This window comes from Notechis scutatus, chromosome 15 (assembly GCF_049901735.1).
Source record: "Notechis scutatus isolate UNSWTSFEM ecotype Mainland chromosome 15, rNotScu1.2, whole genome shotgun sequence".
NCBI classification, from domain to species: domain Eukaryota; kingdom Metazoa; phylum Chordata; class Lepidosauria; order Squamata; family Elapidae; genus Notechis; species Notechis scutatus.
The window spans coordinates 618049-637476 of record NC_142023.1 but is presented as its reverse complement, the minus strand read 5'-3'; the positions used below and the strand labels follow the sequence as shown (position 1 = coordinate 637476).

Genomic DNA, 19428 nt, shown 5'->3' with positions numbered 1-19428 from the left:
GGGCCAGACCAGCATTTTAGTTCTCTGCGGGCTGCCACTGGCAGGTGGGGAGGGCAGGACGGATGCCCTCCTCATGGGCCACTGAGGCCTCCCCCACATGGCCTCCTGCAGCACTCTGCCGGCCACAAACAGGGTGCATTTTTGGGCCCTTTTTCAGCTGGCAGAGTGCTGCAGGAAGCCATGGAGGGTGAAAATGAGGTGTGGACTGGGGGTGGGGGTGCATGTAGCCAGTTTTAGTGCCAAGAGGCACCGTGGACCAGTCCTTTGATAGTTCCAGGCCAGCCCCGCGGGCCAGATCCAGCTCAGGGGCCTTGGTTTTGACACCCCTGCCCTATGCCATCTCAGCCAAGTGGCTGTCCAGTCTCTTCTTAAAAGCCACCAGTGATGGAGCACCCACGATATCTGGAGGGAAGCCCTTCCCCTGGTCAATTGTCCTCCGTGAGGAAATTCCTCCTTAATTCCAGGTTGCTTCTCTCCATCTGTCGTTTCTTGTCTGGCCTTCAGGGGCTTTGGAGAATAAATTGACCCCCAACTCTTCTTTGGGGCAGCCTCTCAAATACTGGAATGCCGCAATCATGTCCCCCCTAGCCCGTCTTTTCTCTAGACTAGACAGACCCAAATCCTGCAACGGTTCTTCACATGGTTTCGCCTCCAGCCTTGTTCGCCGGAACCAGGTGACTTGGTGTCCCAGGCAAAGCGGCTTGGATGACACCTGAAAACACTCACGCCAGGCAGCCAATCCTGCCGTCAACCACATTAAATCCCACTTTTTATTCTGCCTTAACGGTCACTGTCTGGGATGCGCAGGGCACCAAGGGAACCATCGAGAGAGGAAAAGGAGGAAGAAGCGTCGACGCCAGAAAAGATACAGTCATACTATTAGCAATACAAGTTCATACAGAGAAATTTTCCAGATAAAAAAATTCTTTACACTTAGGTAACTGTACACGTATTTGTGAAATTTGCCAGAATGGTTTTAAAAAGTAAAAAAAAAAAAAAAAAAGGGGGGTTTCCACAAGAGCTGGTTCTTTTTTTTGGTGGGGGGGGAACAAGAGGGGGAAAAAAAGCCTTGGAAGATTTTCACCGCAATAGCATCCATCAGAGCGCACAGCAGGAGGGAAGGCTCTGGAAAACAGGGAAGGGACCACAACGGGGCACATGGATTTGGTCGCCATGAAAATATTCCCTCAGGAGGCCTATCGATAACCCCTGGGCTCTTCTGCTGAAGGGCTGGGCCTTAAATAAGAACTTGAAAGGGTTCTTTCTCGATGGGGGGGAACCGAACACCCCCCCCCCACTCCAAGCAGGGGGACCCGCCTTCTCTGAGAAAGCCACCCAAGGGCCGCCAGGCGCATTGCTTCTCCCCTCAGCCAAGGCTGCCCCTCTCAACCTTGCTCTGGATTTCCTGCTAATGCGGCTGTGAAATGTGGGTAGTTTTTCTTCTCCTTTCCTTTTTTAAAAAACACAAACACGAAATACCCTCCAATTCTATGGACAGCCCCCCCAACAGTCTCCACGTGATGCCGGTGCCAAAAGCACTTAACAGTCGCTCTTCCACAGTTTAATCGTCTTGTCGTTCTCTAGGGCTGCAGAGGCAATGATGTTTTCGGTCGGGTGGCAAGCCGTGGAGATCACGACGTCTGTTGGGAAAAGAGGGACCAAGATGCCCACCGTTACCAGCCGGCACCTGCCTGGCTCCGCAGGAGGGGAAGCCCACTCAGGGCTGCCAACCCAAGGAGCCTTGAGGAAGGGCACCGCCCACCTCCACCCTTACCCCCGAAGGGCTGGGTTCTTCCTGGGCTGGCATTAGCTTCCCTGCCACGGCCAGAGGCCCCGGGGGCAAAGAACCACGACAGGTGGGCACCACGCAGCAGCTTTGCCAGTGGGAGCAACTTTCCCTCCCCCTGGCCAGGAGGGGGGGCTGCACAGCCACCAAGGAGCCAGTCTGGCCAAGACTGGCAGTTGCAACTGGACAGTCCCCGCAAGGGTGTTACTTTTGAGGGCAAGGGGCACTGTGTTCTCATGATCCTGCTCAACAAAAGCCCATAGCACCACCTCTTTATTAGCAGGGACGCTATACTCAGATCCTGCGCCAACAGTCCTGGATCCGGGATGGGAGTGGGGGGGCAGGCACAACTACGAGGGACCCCCCCAATATTCGCACCCAGCCCAAGGAGACCCCTTGGGTTGTTTGCAGCTTTATGGCGGAGAATCCCAGACATGGGAGCCAAGCCCATGAAGGCCCTGCAATCCCTCCCTCTAGGGCGGAAGATGGATTCCTTAAGCAGGTGGGAGGGAACCCTGGGGGGGAGGAATAGTGAGGGGCGGCCGAAATGCAGGATTGGGCCCCCAAAGTTCCAGGCTGCGGCAGCAGGTCCAGACAGGCCTCTTGAAGTTTGTGCTGGGCATAAAGCCGAAAAGGCCCATCCCCCAAAGCCGCAGAGCTCTTTCAGGCCAGGCGCCAAGATAGCCCAAGTGGGGGCCTCGTGCAGCCCCCATCGCATCCCGAGGAGCCAACTTCCCAGCCACTTTTCAGGCAGCCCGAGCGCTCCTACCTGTGTGCCCTTGCAGCTTCTGTACAATCTCTTTCGTTTGGAGGTTCCAAATGTAAACCAGGTTGTCCTCCGAACCAGACACGATCCACTAAAGGGAAGAAAGGCATTCAGGAGAGGAGGGGACCGAGCATGGCTGGCCCAGGCGGACAGGCAGAGATCCCGTCGGATGGGGCCGCTTCTCACACTCCTCCTTCCCACCAACTACTATCGGAAATGGGAGCCCCAGAGCCAGTTTCCCAAAATATCAAGACCCGAGTCTCATCTTGGAGGAGGAGCATCGTAAGGAAGGCAGCAGCCTCCTTGCCTCAAAGTCGACAGCCTGCCACTACTCCGCACCCCCCCCCAGGCGCTCCATGGCTGCCACTTGATGTGGGAAGCCTTCTCACGTCAGACCTGGCGCCAGCCCTTAGGTCAGGAGCCCTCAAACTTGGCCACTTTTAAGACTTGTGGACTTCAGCTCCCAGAATTCCCCAGCCAGCTAGGCCAGGGGAATTCTGGGAGTTGAAGCCCACAAGTCTTAAAGTCACCAAGTTTGAGGACGCCTGCCTTAGATCCTGTTCCCGGGAGAGGCGCTGCTGCTGCTGCCTTACTTGACCTTGTCCCCTCACCCAGGCCCTGCCCCAGAATTCGAATGCTGCCCATTCAATTTCAACTCCGGTGGCACTTGCACCGATGAGGGAGACGGGTTCCTCCCGTGCAACTCAGAACCGAGAGATCCTCACCTTCCCGCCAGTAACTGAAAAGTTGGCAAAGATGCAATACTTCTCATTCTTGTGGCCTGTGTAGGTCTTGAGGCACTGGAAGAGAGAGAAGGCCAGAGCCCCCTATCACACCTCGGCAGGAGAGCCCAGGCAGGGGAAGGCCCTCTGCCCTTGGGCGCCCTCCCTCTTACCTGAAAGCCCAGACTTTCCCTCTGGACCAAGGGGAAACTTCTGCCCCAGATTTAATGTCTGCACCCTCCTGAATTTTAGTGGTCTGGGAATATTTGGAACCTGGAGGCTATTTGCCAAGCTGCATTGATTTCAAGTGACTGTTGAACTAAGCTTCTATTGTGGGAAGTCAGCAGTCGGTGTGGTTAGTCTGAGACTGCTTAATAAATTCCTCCCACTGAAGAGAGAGAGCACAACTCGCTTCTGCAGGAGGAACTGAGGCCCTGAGGCTAAGCAAGCTTTCCAGGGATTTATGGGAGCCTCTTCTGGGTTAAACACAGGCACTCACCTTCCCTTTGCTGTAGTCCCAAAGCTTGAGAGTGCTGGAGGGAAGGAAACACTCTGGTTAGAAAGGTCCACAGAAGGACCCACCACAATTCCCCCAAGCTCTCTTGGGGCCCGTCTTCCTTCGCTCCCCACCAGCCCGGAAGGGACTATTTCTCTCATATTCTTGCCTGTATCTACCTGTTGGTTCACACCATCCATTTTTCCCCTTCTTGAAAGTGTTTTAAAACCATATCTGAATATATATATATATATATATATTTGGGCGGGGCAGTTTATTCTTTACCTAGCCCCTTCATACTTTGGAGGGTCCTAGGCTGCTACCCCTAAATGGAAGTGGAAGTGAAATAAGAGTTGTTGGAAAAATAAAGGGAGAAATGAAGCCGGGAGGGCTCCCCAAATTGCCCGAGGGGAGAGAACTGCAGGCCGAGGCCTCTTTGCGGCCCGCAGGGCAGTTTGGGCCAGGGGCTGCTCCTCAAGGGGGACCAGGCAGCGCCAAGAAAAAAAAGCTGAAGCCATTTTAAAAATTATTATTCTCGTCATGTATTTAAAATAGTTCCCTTTCTGACACTTTTACAGTTTGGCAAAAACTTTTGGAGGTTTGGGGGGGGGGGCAACTCGACTCCCGGGGTTTTTCCGCCTAGGAAATCAAGAGCCAGGCTGGTCCGGAAATCTAGAAGCCCCGCGGGACCTTCCTCCCCATCGCCTTGGACAGCCTTTCCCCTCCTCCCTCCCACCATTTCCTTTGGAAAGTCAGAATTCTTCGGCTCTTACTTACTTATCCAGAGTTGCTGCTAGAATGTATTTGCCATTTGGAGAGAATTTCACAAATGACACCGGCGGATTGTCGTCATCTGAAAGAGAGAATGAAAGAAAGGCCTGTTTCGGGACCACATGGTGAAAGGAGGATTTGCCTGAGCCAATTATTCCTTTTGGAGAGGAGCCAACTCACCAATCAATGTTTTCAAGCACTGGCCAGAAGCCGTGTCCCAGATCCGGCTGCAATGCCAAGGGAGTCACGTTAGTCAGGCAGAATAGTTGGGGAGATGACAAGATGGACGGACACAAACACCCCCCCACCGCCCCCCCAGAGCCAGGACACTCTGAACAGAAATGGCACAGGCTCTGGCAGCCGTGTTTCACTGGGCTCAACAGGAAACTCAGGCCTTTCCATCCGGATGGGGGGCTGCTTCACAAACCTTCTCAGCACTGGCACATTTTAGAGCAGGGCTCTCCAACTTTGGCACCTTTAAGCATGGTGGACTTCAACTCCCAGAATTCCCCAGCCAGCAAAATTGCCAAGGTTGGAGTCCCCTGTTTTAGAGCAAAGGGTTCCGGAATGTCTTTTTTAAATAAGAGTAAGCTTTCAGAATTCCCCTCCATAAAGACTTATTCTGAAATGGAAACCAGGAACCACGTGAGGCCAGAGGTAGCTAAGCGGAGAATGGGGAAGGGCTGGGGCGATCAGGGTGGGCTGAGCTCAAAGGGAGGCACGGTGGCCGGGGGAGGGAGGGGCTCAGGCTGAGGCTGAGGCTGAGGGAGGGGAGGGGGCCAGGAACACGTGCTCCCCTAAGACCCTCTGGGTTTTTCTCAGAGGAAACCAGGAGCCAGTAAAACATTCCAGGCTCCAGTGTGGCCTGACCACCACCCATCCCACTCCTGTCACTAAGCCACGGGGGGAGGAGGAGGAGGAGGAGGAGGAAGAGCAGCCCATGATGGCTACTATGATTTTCAGTGGTGCAGAGATTCTGATTTTATAAGCTTCCAGCACAGGGTTGGGAAGGGGGGGACAACAGACACATCATTTGCCATTGAACCATGGCAGTTTCCCCTCTTCCCTCCTCCTTCGTTTCTCTCCACAGGCACCAGCCCCACAAGAGGGACCAGAGCAGGAAACCCAGTTCCCAGGAAGGCCAACGTTGCTTTTATTGAAGCTGGCCCCAAGGAGAGAACCTGGGGGAATCTGTCGGCTGCTCCGCATCGTTTGCTGACTCAAGGGAGGCCTCCGCCAGAGCCTCTTCTGAGCGCTTCTCAGACCTTTAAAACGTTTCAGCCCCCTGTACCTTGGGAAGGGTCCCTGCCCATCTCCCCCAAGGTCGCCTTCTTCCTTCCACCCCGGTCGTTAGGAAACTGGTGGCCCCTTGAAGAAAAGATTGTGCAGCCCAGGAGCACCAAGCAAGGCTGCTCGCCAACTGCTCCCCTGCCCCGGCTCCGAGAATGCCCTGACTCTCTCATCCAGGAGGCTGTTCATAACAACACCCCCCCCCCCCGGGCAGCTCTCTTTTCTCAGGGCAGGGGGCACAGCTGCTGCCAGCGTCCCCGGCTTCGCAGGACGGCTCACCCTATCCTTTGGCAAGGTTGGGCTTTCCATGTTTTTACTCATTTTGTGCAGGGCTTTTGGATGTAGCACAATTTCCCTCTGCACCGCTCTTCTCTCTTTGGAGTCAGGGTGAAGAGTTTTTTCCCCCCAAATTAAAGTTTTCTGCACAATAATGGAACCTGGTGCTGTGATCTTTATGATCCCCTCGCAACAGGATCTCAGAAAGGAATGAGGAATTGACGGGGGGAGAGGGAGACGACACTGCCAATTCAGAAGAGAAGGGAAGGGGATTAAAGAGAAGCCTTAGTGTGATGGGAGATGCTGGCAAGAGGGGCAGGGCAAGAACAGGCCCCATCCTTTTTTTGGGGGGGGAGCCACCACTCTACCCTAAACACCTTTCTCCTGCTTGACCAATTGCTCTTCAGAGGTTGGGAGGACATGCATCCCCTCCGCCAGCAGGGAAAGAGTCCAGAGTGGAAAGGGGAGAACCACGTGGGAGAAGCCGAGGCTGGATCTGGGATTCAGGGGAGGCCGGAAGGCTTCAGGTTCCAGTTATCCAAAAGAGCCAACCAGCCCAGGATGGGGAAGCCTTTGGATGCACGAATGAGCCTCGCCAAAGGCTGAGGGACTCTTGGACCAAGCCAGGCCCCAAAGTTTCCTCCTGGCAAGGCGTCCTTTGCTGCCCCAGGGCTGTCTGCCAAGGGTCTTTGCGTAGCACAGAAAAGGCAGCTTCACCGGGGGGGGGGAGACAACACAAAAGAGGAACCACCGACAGCCCTCTTCCGAAAGGACTCCCCCCCCCCAATAAAAGCCCCCCCCCCTTCGATCATCTCCAGTGCACTGGTCTCTGGGGAAAGAGCCAAACAGAGTTGGAAATGAGGCCGGGGTTGTTCAAAAGGCCACGTTAAAAGATCCACCTCTGCAGCAGGAGGTGCCCCAAACCAGGCCAGAGAAGGTCCAATCTCTCTGGGCAGAGGTGGGAAGCAAGCCTGTGTGCCTCCACCGGACTTTTGCCATGTGGCAAGGATGCCCACCGCCCCTCCTTGAGATTGAGGGCAGAGTCACCACGTTAATTCAAGGGACAGGTGCGCTCCGGCACTCCCAGGCCAGGCCTGCCAGGCCCTGTGTCCTCATGGGAGAACGGCTTGCGGGGCCTGCTGTGGCCCCCCAGGCAGCTTCGGCTCAGCCCTGCAGGCCTTTTCCTTGCTCCCTACTCACCACAGACCATCGTAGCTGCTGGACACGATCAGGGAGCCATCGCGGTTAAAATGCACCTGAAGGCGAGAAGAGAGCCGGCTATTTGGGGGCAGAGGGAGGAGAGGGAACCGGCTCTGGGGCCACCCCTCTTCTGCCCCCGGGGATGAAGACCCTCCCCCAAAGAGAACCTACGGCAGAAACGGGGTCCGAGTGGGCTGGCAGCGTTTTCAGGCACTTCCCCGTTTTGACATCCCAGATTCTGACGCTTTCGTCAAACTGGAAACGAAACAGAGGAAACAGTCAGAGTGGGACCCCACCCCCAACACCTGAAGGGCCTCTGCTTCGGCAGGGCAGCATTTCCTGCCTGTCTCTCCCTCCCCCGAAATGATCCCTCTTGAGGAGAACAGAGCAGCCCCTCCCTCTCCCAGGGGCTTTAAGAAAAAAACCAGAACAATGGTCTCTTTGTGCCATGGAGCTCAGCTTCCAGAGGGTCCTTTCCAGTGGCCTGCTATCATCATTTAACAACCCCATAATCCCTTGTGGGGCGGAGCCTGGGCAACTGAATGGAGCCAGCACAGTGTGGAGTGGCCGGATGCCCTTCCTGTCACCAATGCGGAGCTTTGTTCAGCAGATATATTCACACAGTTCCAGTCTCCTGCCCTGGAACCCCCAAAAGCAGCTGTTTCTGGCTTGGGGCGCCCAGAGTGCTTCCATTTCACACAGACTTTCCCCATGGCCCGAGAGACAGATGGGGCTCGTGAAGCCCTTCCTCTTGCCCCCAGGTCACCCTAGGGCTCCCTTCCAGGAGCAGACATTGGGGGGGGGGGGCACTAATTGGAAATGCCAAATGCCCCCCTGTGGAGGAAGACACCCATGAAATGGCTAAAGGGGAGAGGAACCAATGAAAAGGGCCGTAACTCATGAATATTTGACCTATAATTTTCAGAATAAAAAAGGGGCCAATCAAAAGTCTAGTGGAACAAAATAGAAAGTAATGGGAGTATTTTGAAAAGGTTATTTTGCTGTAAAAATCACTCATCTGATATCTCCCATTCTATTTGTTTACATTTAATTAATAACATTTTATCACCTATGGAGAAAGAGAGATGACGCCGGAGGTCATAGGAGAGCCTCCTCCTGCAGCAGAAAGCCCACCTGAGGCTGGAAACCACAGGATCTCTTTGACCAAGAAGAATCCAGAGCACGCCCCCCCCTCTCCTTCCAGGGCCATGGGATGGGGAGGGCTAAGCTTTGGGGCCTCCAAAGGCAGAGCTGCAGCTCTGGAAAGCTGAGGAGGCCCATCTGGCTGCAGGTCCTGAGAGCCACCGTGGATTTCTGCCTGAAAAAGGGGGCGGGTCTTGCCCCAGCCAGATGCTTACCGATCCTGAGACGATGAGGTTTGACTGAGGGTTGAAATTGCAGCAGAAGACGTAGTTGCTGTGCCCCTTCAGAGTTTTTAAGCATTTTCCCTAGAGTGAGTGAGTGAGAGAGAGAGAGAGAGAGAGGTTTTTATAGCGTGCTCTAACCGCACTTTGCAGAAAGAACCAAAATGGACTCTGATGATAAGTGATGCTGAAAGGGGGCTGGCGAAACCATTTTCCCTCTTTTGTTAGAGCTCTGGGTGGAAGAGGAAATGTATCCAGGCCTGCCCAAATTTCACTCCTGAAAAATGGGAGATGGGGAAGGCCTCCCTCCATCTGGCCGCCTGACTACTTTGCAACTTGGAACTGGCAGATAAACCTTGACTTGGGCTCTGGGCGGGCATCTTTCTTCACAGAATTTGGCATTTCTTCTCCCCTCAAAACAACGCTATAGGGCACTGCACATCAGAACCAGACACAAGGGCAATTCCCCCAATGCCATCACTCTGCTAAACAACTAATTCCCACAACACTGTCAAACTATTTAGTAAGACTCTATTAATATTATCATCTTTCCTATTTTCTACTTATGACTCTAACTTTGTTGCTTGTATCTTTATGATTTATATTGTTTTAGTTTCCTAGTACGGTTTGTTGATTGCTTATTTATTAACCCATGATTGTCACTAAGTGTTGTATCTTATGATTTATATAAAGAATGTATCTTTACCACTTTTATGTACAATGAGAACTTATCCACCTTGTGTGTCCAGTCACTTGGCCAATAAAGAATTCTCTTCTATTCCATTTCGCTTGGTGCACTCACACCACAGGGCCCCTGGAAGGAGGCTGCCCTGTTGGACAAGCCACACAAGGCTCTTCTAACCAGGCAGAATCAGAACTACAGGCTGGCTGGGCAAGCAAGCAAGACCTCCCGAATACCACCCCAGCATCGTCAGTCTGTCCCTTTATCTTCAGCTACATCGATCTTGGTTGTCTGTCCACAGCATAAGCGTTAGTGCAAGGGTCTTCAAACTTGGCAAGTTTAAGACTTGTGGACTTCAAGTCCCAGAATTCCTGAGCTAATATGACTGAAGGAGGAATTCTGGGAGTTGAAGTCCACAAGTCTTAAAACTTGCCAAGTTTGAAGACCCCTGCATTAGTGCCACACTATCAGAACTTTTGTTTTGTTTAACTCATTATATTTTTTTTATTGTTGGGGGGGAGTGGTCAAAATTCAGCCTTACTTCATATCTGCACCAGCTCTGTCCTTTTCACTCAGTAAAAATGCTCTGTGGGTTTTGTTTTTGCCAAAATACAGAACAAATAACAGAATAATAGGGTTGGGAAAGACTTCAGAGGTCTTCCAGTCGAAACCCCTGCCGGAGCAGGAGCCCTTATGCCATTCCGGACAAATGGCTGTCCAGTCTCCTCCTAAAGGCTTCCAGCAAGGGAGTACCCACAGCTCCTGAAGACGAGGTGTTCCCCCGATTTTAGCAGAGGCATAATCCAGAGTGATTTCAAAACAAAATACGTTTTGGGGTCTGCCTCGTGTCCTTTGACCTTCTCTTTTTTATATGCCTTGTATGGTATGGAATCCCAAGACATCCTCTCCAGGTGAGCAAACCACTTTATTTGCCATTTTTGTATGTAATTTAAGATTGGTTCTATGCCAATTCTTTCTCATTCCTGATTTTATCTCTTCTGGTCGCTCCAGCAGACAAATGGTTCTTAAAAGTCTCCAGCAATGGAGCACCCACAATGCCAGATGACAAGCTGTTCCATTGATCAATTATTCTCACTGTCAGGGCATTTCTCCTTAGTTCCAGGTTGGGTATCTAGCTTATTGCTTCTGGTTCTGTCCTCAGGTGCTCTGCAGAATAAGTCAACCGCCTCTTCTGTGACAGCCCCTCAAATATCGGAAGGCACCCATTACGTCACCCTAATCCTTCTCAACAGGCTAGACATACCTAGTTCCCTTCCCCATTCATCGTATGGTTTAGCCCCCATACCCCTAATCCTCTTTGTTGCTCTTCTCTCCAGTCTTTCTAGGGTCCCAACAACTTTTTTGTATTGTGGTGACCAGAATTGGATCCGTGCAGTATAAAGCAGGATTATCATTTCCTATGACTGATGCTCTCCCTCTGATGATACAATCTAGGACTGCACTGGTTCTTTTGGCAGCTGCTGCACGCTAATTCATACTTAAGCGGTGGTCTACTACATCCCTCTCAGAGTTACTACTATTGAGCCAGGTACCTCCTATTGTGTACCTGTGCACCTGGTTTTTCCTAAGGGCAGGACCTTATTTTTCTTGCCCCTGAAGAACTGAATCTTTTGAATAGGGCCCAATACTTAATTCTGTCAAAATCGTTCTGAATCTTGAGTTTGTCTTCCAAAGTGTTAGCAATTCCGCTCAACTTGCTATTGCCTGCAAATCTGATGATCTCCCCTTCTATCCCTTCATCTAAATGTTGAAGAATACTGGGCACAAGACGGAACCTGGAGGTAACCCACTGCTTACTTCCCTTCACAAAGACTACGCACTGAGTGTGGTTAGTCAGCCAGTTATGAATTCATCTGAGGGCCAGGTTTTCTACCCCACATTTTTCTATCTTGCCAAAAAATAGGTTGTGGTCTCCTTTGTCAAATGCTTCACTGAAATCAAAATGTACTATGTTCGCAGCATTTCTCTGGTTTGCTAATTTAGATACTTTGTAAAGAAGAATGTAAGGTTTGTTGAGCATGATCTGTTTTTAACAAACCATGCTGGCTTCATTACTGATTTCTAAGTCTCACAAATTTGCTATTTGATTGTCTTTTTTAGGATTCCCCCAGGTATCGATGTTGTATACTGGCTCGCAACTCTCTTTTTACTCGTTTTCCATACTAACCAATCTAGACCAGAAGCAAACCAAGAGGGGGCAGCCTCTGCCTGCCCACCCTCCCCAACTTCCTCCTGGAACAGAGGGCAGGGGAAACGAACCACCCCCCTTCCATGCTTTCATATACACGTACAATAAGGTTAAACACCTGCAAAATCGTCCATTCTCTTAGTTAACGGATCCTGGAACCGCCACAAGAAACTCCCTTCGGGTTGTACATTAAGACAGAGAAGGGAAAATGAAGCACTGTAATTAAGCCTGATTTGGAAAAAAAAGGGACTTTTGGGATCAGGTGTGTCTCTCCAAAGGCAAAGTTCTTGGGCATTGAAATCACACAATCAGTCACTTCTTACCGAGCTGACGTCCCAAATTTTGAGAGTTTTGTCATCGGAGGCAGAGACAAGAAGGTTAGAATCAGATGACCAGGCAACATCAGAGATTCCCTGCAAAACAGAAAAAGTGCCTCTGGAATGATTTCTTCTTCACCCAAAGTTTGGGCTGGCATCTTGGGAAATGTCATCCCTCCCCAGCAGCTGGCACTACCAACTGCCTTGGGTGATCAGGAAATGCACTTACAACCTCAGGGCTGTAACTGACATTTGGAAGTTTAAAACAAAATTGCAGAGAGCAGCAAAGCCTACATGGATATCACAAAGAATTAGCTTGACTTGGAAAAGCCTTCGCTCCAGAGAGGACAGGTGCCCAGGTGTATCTTTCCATAGGAGGGTGACAGGACACTCTTCCAGCAAATGCTTCACTTGATACAACTCCTGATGTGTCCAACTACTCCTCAGTAGTGATTTAGGAAGTGCTTTCAAAATCTGTCTCTCCGTGTTTGTGGTCAAACATTGTTTAATCTAGAAATCCCTCTTCCCTTTATGCTTTTTGTCCCCAAAGTGTCATCTGTCTAATGTTATGACTGAGAGGCCACCTTAGTGATAGGCCTGAATAATTAAGCCAGACTGTAACTTCCTCCTCATGGCTTATTACAATGCCTCCTTGGGAGCTGAAGAAAGGGAATCCTATATCTTGGGACCATCTCAGTTAAATTTGCAAGGAGCATCAAACTCCCATCCCACGTATCATACTTACCAGTTTATGTCCAGACATTGTTTTTTCAAACTTGCCATCATAAGCACCCCAAATTTTAATCAGCTTATCAGCCGCTGGGGGAAAAAAGTGAAAATGATTGATTATAAAAGTCAATTTGCCACCCATAATTTTGTTTCCTGCGAAAGCAAGTAGACTTCATTTAATGTTGTTATCATTTCAAGTTATTATGGTACTGAAAAAGGGGTACTTATGACAGGTAAGTGGCCCTCAGAGTGTCCCTGAAATCACATGATTGAAATATGGACCCTTAGCAACTGGCACACAATTTATCAGGGAGACATGATAACCGTCTTCCAATACTTGAGGGGCTGCCACAGAGAGGAGTGGGTCAAGCTATTTTCCAAGGCCCCCGAGGGCCAGACAAGGAAGAATGGATGGAAACTGATCAAGGAGAGATTCAACCTGGAAATAAGGAGGAATTTCCTGACAGTGAGAACAATCAGCCAATGGAACAGAAGTTGCCTTCAGAAGTTGCAGGAGCTTCATCACTGGAGCTTTGAAGAAGAGACTGGGTTGCCATCTGTCAGAAACGGTGCAGGGTCTCCTGCTTGAGCGGAGGGTTAGACTAGATGACCTACAAGGACCCTTCCAACTCTGTTAATCTGTATCTAACCCAGTGAGAGTTCGGGAAGGCAGGGCAACAGCAGCAGCTTCTTTTCCACTGGGATGGTGAGAGAGGCTGAGCACTGCAAGGGAGTCCAACCAGCAGGGCCAGCTATCAAGTATTGTGAACACGGAAATTTCACTTTCATCTTTTCCAATGTCCAGCTGACAAATCCATTCACAGTGAGCTGTGATAAAGAATTCCAAAGTTCAGGGGCTTCCACTCGCCTCTGTCCAGTCCAGGTCATGGAGAACCAGAGTATGTTGTGCAAAATTATGTAATGTTTACACCAATCATAAAAATAGCCTTCCTTGATACAACATTGAGCATATAAACAGCCTTAAGAAATCCGAATTCTGCCAGCTTTACAGATGTTCTGAAATGATGTGACCGCCTACTGTATCAAGAACTATTTTTCTTCGGTTAAAATGTCATGTATAACTTAAAAGAAAGCACAGATAACAAATGCACAATTAAAATAGCAATAAGAAGTAGAGTGCCAAACTCCTGCATTTTAAAATATGGCATTTTATTGATTTTTTTTTAAACCATTCAGATATCCGAACCTGATACTCAAGAAGAGAACAAATGGGAAGCCTCCCAGAGAGGAGAGATTCCACAACTGGAGGCCTTGGAGGGGAAAACAATGTTACCAGCTGCTGCAACTGCAATGGTTCAAGGTCTGACTGAGGACACGCCAGGAAACCAGGCAAACTGCCTTCTCTGGAGCCACTCCAGTCAAAAAACCTGCACTTCCAAACCCATCTCCAAGGACACTGGAGGGCTTCTGAATAACAACTTGGTCAGAAGGAAGCCTTCACTCTGTGACACAAATATCCATAAATGTAAAAAAAAACAAAAAACCAGACATTTGGCTTCCATTTTAAAATTACCATTTTAATTTTAGTTCCTTTAACTGGAATTATATACTTTAGAAAGAAAAGGGAATAGAAGGATACTTACAAGAACTAGCCAGCCACTCCCCATTGGGACTGAATTTTACGGAGGAGACAGCTTTGGTGTGTCCTGCCAATGTGAACTTCAGGGCATAGTTCGGTTTCACAGGCGCAGGCTGGCAAAAGAAAATCATGTTAGGCCAAGAAACAACTTGTCCTTTTTACAAATGGCCAAGCCGGGGGTGGGTGGGTGGGGGTGATATGTAGTTCTTTGGCCACCACTTGCCAGGATCCCACCAAGCCTGCTCTCTTTGTACCTCCCCTCCACTGCTAGGACAAATTGACTTTCAGGATCCTTTTATTAGGACTGACCAAATTAACAGAGAAGTATGTGAAAGCAAAATAGTGCAAATGCAGGTACCCAGTCACTTTTGAAATCTCCTCCTAAAAAGTGTCTAAAAATTCATTTTCAGAAGAGAATTCTCCATTCAGAAGCCATGTATCTGCAAATGCCAACGGCTGCCTGGCAGGGAGGCAGTGGCATTTGTACCCTCCCAGCAAAGCAGCTGGAAAGCAGAGCTGGACCAACCGGAACGAAGCCTGATCCTAAGGAATTAAGTTCCTTTGCAACGGCATGTGCTGATCACCCGGCAAAGCTGTTAACTGTCACAAATCCAATACTGTGTGGGAGTATCCAATACTCTTTATCATTTTTACTATCCTGATGAAGATGAATTTATAAACTATTCAGATATAGTTTGCATCTTTCCAAAAACTTTTTAAGAAAAATACTGCAGCAGTCAGGCGCACTTGAGAATGTTACAGGTAGGGCTCAGGGCTCAGTTCTGGAGCACAGACTTAATACAGAGAATCAAAGAATTACGAATAAAAGAATTGTAGGCTGTATTGCTGGAAAACGTCTATTTGTAGATACTGTTCTATTCTGTTGTTGACATATAAGTTGTTTTATTTAAGTTGTGCTTTGTTCTAATGATGGCAGATACAGGTAGTCCTTGGCTTACAATAGCAATTGGGACCAGAACTGCAGTCATTAAGTGACACGTCATAAAATGGGACATCATGTGAGTATGTCACTTAGCATTGGCACTTCCAGCAGTCCCAGCTACAATTGTTAAGTTGCGATTCTGACTTCCTGCCAGTTTCTTTATCGACTTTGCTTGTGGGAAGCCAGCAGGGACCCTGTAACAAACATATTTTTAAAGTACCATTTGCTAAGCAAATGATCATAACTTGAGAACTACCTGTATCTCAAAAGTTTGATCAGTAGTTAAGATAGAAATGAAGGTGTATTTTTAATATATGGCATATTTTCTGATGCTGTATCCATCTCTTTACATTGTAGTAGAACCTTTTTTATATTTCCCATATTTTTCTTTCTTTATTTGTATCTTGGATTTATGTTACTTGATATTGCTCAAATCAAAGTTCTAGCAAAAAGTTACTAGAATATAAATTCAATGATTGCAAAGTTGTTGTTAAACCTATCATGTACTGGAACAGATGGCACAATAGCCTGCTTCTCCTGTCACAAATGTCAGAAAAGAAGGACTAGGGGTGACATGACATCAGTCTTCCAATATTTCAGGGGCTGCCCCAAAGAAGAGGGGGTCGAGCTATTCTCCAAAGCACCTGAAGCCAGGACAAGAAGCAATGGATGGAAACTGATCAAGGAGAGAAGCAACCTGGAACTAAGGAGGAATTTCCTGACAGTGAGAACAATTAACCAGCGGAACAACTTGCCTCCAGAAGTTGTGAATGCTCCAACACTGGAAGTTTTTAAGAAGAAGTTGGATAACCATTTGTCTAAAATGGTACAGAGTTTCCTGCCTGAACAGAGGGTTGGATTAGAAGACCTCCAAGGTCCCTTCAAACCTATTATTCTATTCCTAAATACTGTTTATGCTTAAGTGTGAGCCACTAAATTCTACAAGCAGGAAGAGAGGTATTCCGAACCATCATGCTTCTTAGCAAAATGCAGGTTTTTCATGCTCCTTGGACTCTCCCGAGGAATTCCCCTTGGACTTCCAGGCAGCTTTCCACTCACCTTGCTCTGATTGGTTGAGGAGGAAGGAGCCGACTGCGGTTTGGCTGACTCCGCATCAGGTTTCTTCTCTTCCGTAGCCATGACGGAGGGAAGGCCAAGCCAGGATTAGGCGGTCTCAAAGGAAAGGTTCACCTCTCTCTGGAGAGAGAAAGAAAAAGGAAGGACATTTTACTTACAGGCACCCGAGAGCAGCAAAGTAGGTGGAGAGGGAGGGCGCATCCCTAAAGGCAGCTGAGCTTCTGGCCAGCCCACCAGAGCCCTACAAAGCCCATCAGCAGCCCTGGAAGGCAAGTCCCATCCCACAAGGCAATCAACGGCAGGGCCAGGTGGCCTAGGCCAGGGAGCTCCAACCACGGCCACTTTAAGCCTGGCGGACTTCAACTCCCAGAATTCCCCAGCCAGCAAAGTCTGCCAGTGGCTGTGGTTGGAGACCCCTGGCCTAGGTGGCACAAATAATCCCGCCCCCCGCAATAATAGGAATGGGACGTGGCTTTTCCCTGGGTTACTCAGGAGGGGCCCCAAGGGAAGCAGGGCAGCCGCCTTCCAACAGCTGTGTGCCCCCCACCCCAACATGGCACTTGAAAAAGGGGAGGGGGGGCTCCGATTCCCACAATTCCCCAGCCAGATAGTTGAGGGATTATGGGGGTCGAAGTCCACCCTCTTCAAGTGCCAAGGGGGGAACGGGGCTCCCTCACAGCTTCCCCCAAAGAGGAGGGGGGACCCTCCCGCAGCCACCAGAAGGGGGCGTTCTTCAGGCCAGGGCCAGTGGGGGGTCTCTTTGGGGTGGCGGCCTTCCCTCCACGGTCACCGCAGCAGGGAAGTCCCCGTGGCGGGGGGGCGTAAGGAGGCCTCCTCAGGAGCAGCAGCGGCGCGAGGGAAAAAGCCTCCCGAGGAACCTCCGGCGGGCGGAGGCCCCAAACGGACCGCCCGCCCAGCGCCGCCGCGTGGGAGGGATGGAGGGCCCGGAGGCTGCGGCCGGCCCACCACGCCCGCCCGTCGGCGCGGCTGCCGGCTGGACTCACCGCGCCGCCTCCTCCTCCTTCGCGGCGGGTCGCTCGGGCTCCGCCGCCGCCGCCGCCGCCGCCGCCGCCTCCCTGCGGGCCGCCCGGCGGGAGGGAGGGAGGGAGGGAAGAGGGAGGGGAAGCCGCGCGAGAGTCCTCGCGCAAGCGCACTGCGGGCGGTCAGGCGAGGCAGGCGCGACGCCGCGCTTGGCGCCGGGCTGGCCCTGCTCGCGCAGGCGCAGAAGGAGGCTCACGGCAAGGCGTGCCGGGACAACGCCGGGCGGAAACGCCCCTCGCGGCTACGGCGGGCCTACAGGGTCAAGAGGCGCAGGCGCGTAGCCGGGTTCGGCGGGAACTTCCAAAGGAGGGAGGGATGCTAGCTGCTGCCCAGTTTCTTTCGCAGGCGGGCGGGTCGGCTTCAGGGCTTCTTTGCTCCCGGCGAGGGCAAAGGCCTCCTTGCCCCACGCACGGCAGGAGATCAGTTCCCGCTGAAACTGAATCGCGCGAAAGTAGCCCGGAGGATCGCGGGCAGAGACCGGCAGCATTCAGAAGATGCTGGTTCACAGAAGTGCAGACTGGATCACAGAGAGGGGGGAGAGAGAGGGAGAGACGCGCGCGCGTGTTTATTAATGCACCAGAATCCTTTTGTGGATTCTGCAGGGGTCGCCTGACTCCAGGGCGACTCCGCATGCGCAACTCACGGACTGAAACGTCGTATCTCCAAACTCCAAACTATGCTTGCTGAAGAATTCTGGGAGTTGAAGTCCACAAGTCATAAAGTGGCCAAGTTTGGGGACCCCTGCAATAGAGCAACAGGAGAATCCGTCCAACAGTGCGGAAAAGTGGCCCACGAGGGCTCCCGCTGCCTGGATCTGTGGGGATCTCCCAGGCGCTGCAGTGGACCGTAACCATGCTTAGTGGGACCCTAGAGATGAAGTTGCTTAATCCAAGGGAGTCTACAAACTCTGCCAAATCAGGAGGGCAGGTGGTCTCTCAAGTAGCCAGGCACTGTGTGAATTAAGGCTTCACAGGTCACAGTTTGACACACACCCAGAAGAAAACGGACCACTGGGGGAGTTCACAAAGCAGAAGTGCCCATGGCTGCCACATTCTTGACCAGAGAAAGTTTCTCATTCATTTGGTCTTCAAGGGCATCTTGAAGCCCAGGTACTCCTTGGCTTACGAATGCTCAGCAGCCATTTGAATGTATGAGTGGTTGTAGAATGAAGGGACTGTCAGGGAAGGTCAAAAGCTGCTTCCTTTCTCCTGCCCAGTGTGCTTGTTCCCCTCCCTCCCTGGCCCAGAAAGTTAAAAAAGACTCTCCGGCCCAGGGAGGGCAGGGGTGATTCTGCCACAATCGAATGCAGTATGCCACCACCACCACCTGGGCTGGAAAGTTAGGCCCCTGGGGGGGCAGGAGAAAGGGAATGGATCCTAGGGTTCGGAGCTTCCTTTCTCTGGCCCAAAGTGATGGTTCTGTACATGGAGCTGCAAAACTGATTTTGCTTAGCATCTGGGAGTGCTAGGACAGTGGTCATTGAGTGAGGCAACCAGGCAGGCAATTCACTTAACAACCACAACTTATGATTGTAGTAGGGAGATTTCATTACAGCCCTGAGTCAAGGATTATCTGTGTAGCGTTCTGCAATTGTGGGTGTCCAGGGCAGGACCCAAGTCAGGCTAATAGGGGCCAACTCTATCTCATCCTGTGCTTGGTTCAGCTGGTGCTGTTGGGCTTCCCTGATTTATCAGACTTAAAACTATTCCATTTTAAACATCTTGTCAACCTCAAGATCATACTTAATGTAATTCCACATGTAGCCAATCATTTTCTCCTCTTAGGAATAATCCTATACTGAATGAGTGAACAATCTTTTGATTTTATTACTTTACAGTGACTGTTCCCAAGAAGAAATTGCAATTGTGGAAATAAATCAGTGTTGGGTAGACCCGGTTAAACAGCAATAATATATACCATGTATACTATAATGATAATGTATTAAAATTGCAAGCCACTCAATAACTCAGGACAGTTCATAGCAAAGAAATTACTATTACAGTAAAAGATAAAACCTAGCCAGTATAATGAAGTCAGGGATGTGAAAGTAACTGTGGGAGACTGGAAGACGAGCCACAGCCTAGAGAAGGATCTGATGAATGAAATCTAAGTCTGAAGGCAGGGGGTATCAGAAGAGACCCTCCCTACTTCACTGAAAT

At 50.5% G+C, this 19428-nt stretch overlaps 1 protein-coding gene across 1 annotated transcript; it reads right to left on the bottom strand.

The window, feature by feature from the left end:
- Nucleotides 1-752: 752 nt before the first annotated feature.
- Nucleotides 753-17459, bottom strand: WDR5 (WD repeat domain 5). The gene is made up of 14 exons (XM_026689343.2): nt 17233-17459; nt 16211-16348; nt 14213-14321; nt 12625-12698; nt 11886-11975; nt 8666-8755; nt 7479-7562; nt 7308-7363; nt 4722-4768; nt 4548-4623; nt 3774-3807; nt 3278-3352; nt 2556-2643; nt 753-1640 (listed from the first exon to the last, which is right to left on the bottom strand). Exons 2-14 carry the CDS (start codon nt 16289-16291, stop codon nt 1540-1542), a joined length of 1005 nt encoding a protein of 334 aa, XP_026545128.1. The 5' UTR covers nt 16292-16348; nt 17233-17459; the 3' UTR covers nt 753-1539.
- Nucleotides 17460-19428: the final 1969 nt, after the last annotated feature.